Here is a 5,488-nt window from a genome sequence, read left to right as displayed (position 1 = left end):
GCTCTGAATATAGTGTTTCTGTCTCAATAGTAGTTTAACCTCAGTCTTAAAACAAGTGTCACAAGACTATGAAATTTCATACTTCATGACACATGTCTCCTTTGCAGTCCGTGGGGAGGAGTTCCCCTAAACATTGCTGATACATATGTAACACATACTGTGAACAGAACATAATTCCTATTGTGAACAGAAGGACAGCAAAATCCTCCTCTTCTGGGTGACCACTGACCTCACCAATAACCAAGGTACTGGGGTGTAAATTAAAACTACAAAGTCATGCAGTCTTTCTTACAAGGCCTTGGGCAGCAATGCAAAATAAGCAGGTTGTGGACAAAGACTGATTTTCTGCCATCATTCTCTCCCTTCCGAAGCACTGAAGGTTTGACGTCCCCACAATATCTGTTCACATTTACATACTGACAGATCACAATAGTGCTTTCAAATCATGGCAGGCAGTGAATAGAACCAACACAATTAAAGGTACAACAGAAAAACCACCTTTACTGAAATATCATAAACCAGAGCCAGTGGGGTTCAGATTGGTGAACTAGAACATAAGCCAATCATCACAGCATAATGTGAGAACCACCTTAAGAGGGACTACTTCTTTGCTGTTGATGGGTAATCTGGACAAACCCTGAGTCAGGCCCATTCCCTAGTCAGAGAGGAAGGAATGAAGACACTGCCAAGAGTTCAGAGTATTTATTTATGTGTTTATTTATTTAGCAATCTGTAACTTTATTTAAATTTCGCCAGTGGTTCCTTTATAAAAAAAAATTTCATGAGAGGCAATCATTGATCAGCTACCTCCTGCATGCACCCCACTGGGGATCAAGCCTACAATCCCAGCATGTGCCCTTGACTGGAATCAAAACCAGGACCCTTCTGTCTGCAGACCAACACTTTATCCACTGTGCCAAATTTCCTAGGATGTGTTCAGAGTATTGAGAATTTATTCAAGCACAAAAGAGCATGCAGGTTTGTAATTGATTCACACTGTTCATGTGAGCCAGGTGGTAGAGGAGAAATCACTGCAGCCATAAACCTTCACAATGACATCAATCACATAGTAGACCTGGGCAGGATAGCCATTGTAGGCAGCTCAGTAAAGCCTCACTTGTACCAGAAACTTGAGGAATCTAGCAGAGTATATTTCCTGATAAAAAGGGATCATATTGAGATAAAAGTGCATCACAGATTCTCCTTCAGTATTGTTATTCTGGGTAAGAAAAAGGAAACATTACCTACACATTTAAGGCCTATCTCCACTGTGACGTCTCCGGTGTCTTATGAGGCTACAATTTTTGGTAAAAGAATTCCACAATCTGTACACTCAAGGCTTTTAACCAGTGTGAACTGACTGATATTTATTAACATTAGAGTTACTTCACAAGGACTTCCCACATTCACTACACTTATAAAGCTTTTCTCCAGTGTGAATTCTCTGATGTTGAATGAGTTTAGAATTCTCACTCAAGGTCTTCCCAACTGTACATTCATATGGCTTTTATGCAGTGTGAACTCGCTGGTGTGTGTTGAAATAATACTTATATCTGAAGGACTTCTCACATTCACTACACTTATAAGGCTTTTCCGCAGTGTGAATTCTCTGATGTCGAATGAGTTTAGAACTCTGACTGAAGGACTTGCCACAATCTGTACACTCACATGGCTTTTCTCCAGTGTGAACTCGTTGGTGTTTCTTGACATTAGACTTACATCTGAAGGACTTCCCACATTCACTACATTTATAAGGCTTTTCCGCACTGTGAATTCTCTGATGCTGAATGAGTTTATACCTCTCACTGAAGGACTTCCCACAATCTGTACACTCATATGGCTTTTCTCCAGTGTGAACTCGTTGGTGTTTATTGACATTAGACTTACATCTGAAGGACTTCCCACATTCACTACATTTATAAGGCTTTTCCAGTGTGAATTCTCTGATGTTGAATGACTAAACAACTATAACTGAAGGACTTCCCACAATCTGTACACTCAAATGGCTTTTCTCCAGTGTGAACTCGTTGGTGTTTCTTGATATTAGACTTATATCTGAAGGACTTCCCACAATCTGTACACTCAAATGGCTTTTCTCGAGCGTGAACTTGCTGGTGTCTATTGACATCAGACTTACGTCTGAAGGCCTTCCCACATTCACTACACTTATAAGGCTTTTCTCCAGTGTGAATACTCTGATGTTGAATGAGTTTAGAACTCTCACGGAAGGACTTCCCACAATCTGTATACTCATATGGCTTTTCTCCAGTGTGAACTCGCTGGTGTCTATTGACATCAGACTTACTGCTGAAGGACTTCTCACAATTACTACACTTATAAGGCTTTTCTCCAGTGTGAATTCTCTGATGTTTAATGAGGGTAGAAATCGCACGGAAAAACTTTCCACAAACTGTACACTCAAATGGCTTTTCTCCAGTGTGAATTCTCTGATGTTGAATGAGTTTAGAACTCTTACTGAAGTACTTCTGACTACCTGTACACTCATATGGCTTTTCTCCAGTGTGAACTCGCTGGTGTCTATTGAAATAAGACTTATATCTGAAGGACTTGCCACATTCACTACATTTATAAGGCTTTTCCGCAGTGTGAATTCTCTGATGTTGAATGACTTCACAACTCTGACTGAAGGACTTCCCACAATCTGTACACTCAAATGGCTTTTCTCCAGTGTGAACTCGTTGGTGTTTCTTGACATTAGACTTATGTCTGAAGGACTTCCCACAATCTGTACATTCATATGGCTTTTCTCCAGTGTGAACTCGCTGGTGTTTATCCAAAGAAGACTTATATCTGAAGGACTTCCCACATTCACTACATTTATAAGGCATTTCTCCAGTGTGAATTCTCTGATGTTGAATGAGTTTATACCTCTCACTGAAGGACTTCCCACAATCTGTACACTCATATGGCTTTTCTCCAGTGTGAATTCGTTGGTGTTTCTTGACATTAGACTTAAATCTGAAGGACTTCCCACAATCTGTACACTCATATGGCTTTTCTCCAGTGTGAACTCGCTGGTGTTTATCCAAAGAAGACTTATATCTGAAGGACTTCCCACATTCACTACACTTATAAGGCTTTTCCGCAGTGAGGATTCTATGATGTTGAATGAGTTTAGAACTCTGACAGAAGGACTTCCCACAATCTGTACACTCATATGGTTTTTCTCCACTTTGAACTCTCTTATGTTGAATGAGGTTAAAGATGCTTCTGAAAACATTCCTACATTTGTCACAATCATAAATCAGTTCTCCAGAACAGACACCATGACATTCAACAACTTTCTGTTTCTTGCTGGCAGCTTTTTCACATTCAGCCCATTGGTGATGACTTTTCCCACTGAGATATTCCTGTGAAACCTCACAGCCCCTGTGTGGCTCCTCAGTGTTCTGAGAGGCCGGTGCCTGGAGAAGCTCTGAGGGAGCTAGGACATCTTCCCTAACCTCCCTGTTGTTTGAAGGTACCTCTGATAAATAGAAGCTACACCTGGTAACAAATGAGGGTCTGTCCATAGTTTCTCTCCAGGAGGTCTCTTCACTGACATCCTTCTGTTGCTGGTAAGGGTTTGCACTGAAACAGAAGTCTCTCACACATGAGTCACTGAAGAAGCATTTGTGCTCAAAGTATTCTGCTTGTAACTCAGTCAGGTACAAAATATCTTTTAACACTGTGAAACACCGCTTACAGAAATGTGACTTCTGGATTGCTGGAGCTGTGTTAGAAGCCCTGACATGTGACTCTCCTTGTACAGATACACTCTGATCAGAACAGGCCTCCTCCTCATCCTTTTTATGCCAACCACCTGAAAACAGAAAAAAGGTGAGGAAATGATTGAGGACTGTGGGGACAGGAGGAATTTCCATTACAAAAGTGTGTTGCCAGTAATGACACCTGGGCTCCATGCAATTTTCAGAAAAGAAGAGATGTGATGGAAGCATTAATAAGAGGCTTCTGTGAAGTTCTGGGCCTCTGCAGATCCGAAAGGAAGGAAGACCACACCAGGAATATGACACAAAGATGGGAAGCACCACATGGAAGAGAGGTAAGACTTCCAGCCCTTCCTTAGCTTAACAGTGTTCAGCACGGCTTGTCTGCAGGTGACATAGAAAAACTGCAGAATTTTCCTTATCTCTTATTTGAAAAAAAATTCCATAAACGAGTAGCTGGTGTTTGAAACCTTCTTAAGCATGTAAGTGCACTTCATAACACATGTGTAAGTCAGTGTTAAAGAATACAGCAGAGGCAGCAATGCAGAGGAGCAGATGACGTAAAAATGCCATAAAGGTAAACATAGCCGAAAGCCAGGAAGTCACAGGTGAAATGACATGTCAGAAGGAGGAAAGTAGGTAAAAGATAAGGTAGAAATGTGGTGTAGCGAGTGGCACCTCCATCTGAACACTGATGGAAAAGAGCTGGTTCCTGCTTTGAAAGAGGGTCTTACAGGAACAGTACATGGTTCATGCAAGTAAAGACCATAACCTGGCACAGATAGTCACCCAGGAATTTAGCTATAGGAAAGGGGTAGAAATGGAAGCCATGGATCTGAATATAGTCACCCTCCCAGGAAGAAACAGCAGGTGGGATCAATTAAGCTGTCTGTAAGACCCCTTACTCCCAGAAACTTCCTGCACTTGCTGAGGCAAACGCTGTAAGAGAAGTTTGTGGAGTCTATTGCTCAGGGCTTTCCACAGTGCTCAGCACTGGCAGCCATAGTACATTTGAAAAGACAGTTAGGAATATTTGCAGAACCTATGGTCCGGCTGTGAGACAGAGAGTGCTATGCCTGGAGAATAAAGTAAGAGAGAACATCACCTCAGGACACTGAGATGTGAAGTTCTTACCTACAGATGCAACAAGTGCAAACACTTCCAGCATCACATCGCAGTACAGACGTCTCTGAGCCTCATCAAGGAGCACCCACTCCTCCTGAGAAAATGCAATGACCACGTCCTCAAAGTGCATATCCTGTCAAAATGGGGACAGTACAGCCATGATCAGATCTCTTCTAATATTCCAATTCTGTCATGTTGTTAACTCACCACATCCATCTGCTCCCTCTACTCCCCACATCAGAGAAGATACCAGGCCTCGGTCCCATAAAATCCAATCTATCCTTATATTCCTACTGATGCTGTGTCTTCCACAACAATAAAGGGAGTTGAGCAAATAGAAGATACCTGTGCTCTGGGGCTCAATGTGAGTCACACTGCCCCTTCTCAATAACAGTGGGTGTCAGAACCTTAGGGTTATGAGAGCTGTTGGACATAAAGGGAGTGTGAGTGATTTGGCACTGGTCTTGTCAGGTAATATGCTTGTTTTCTCTGAATTTTCCCTCCAAGACTCCAAAAAACATGGCATCACACTTCACCATTCTGACTCCAAACGCAGATTGTTGAGGCCATTACATTTCAGTACATCATGTTTCATCACATAATTCTTTGAACCACACTCCTCCCATGCAGCTTCA

The 5,488-nt window shown here is 42.0% G+C and overlaps 1 protein-coding gene across 1 annotated transcript; it reads right to left on the bottom strand.

Annotated features, from left to right (window-relative positions):
• Positions 1–694: 694 nt before the first annotated feature.
• On the bottom strand, positions 695–4,983 carry LOC308238982 (uncharacterized protein; the record flags this gene model as incomplete). Its single annotated transcript, XM_080651522.1, has 2 exons — positions 695–3,823; positions 4,863–4,983. The coding sequence occupies 2 exons, from the start codon at positions 4,981–4,983 to the stop codon at positions 1,917–1,919; spliced, it is 2,028 nt and encodes a 675-aa protein (XP_080507648.1). The 3' UTR covers positions 695–1,916.
• Between the last annotated feature and the right edge of the window lie 505 nt (positions 4,984–5,488).

Source organism: Plecotus auritus (assembly GCF_963455305.1).
Source record: "Plecotus auritus genome assembly, chromosome: 15".
Taxonomy (NCBI): domain Eukaryota; kingdom Metazoa; phylum Chordata; class Mammalia; order Chiroptera; family Vespertilionidae; genus Plecotus; species Plecotus auritus.
The sequence above is the reverse complement of the archived record's forward strand: the minus strand, read 5'-3'. Positions and strand labels throughout refer to the sequence as shown.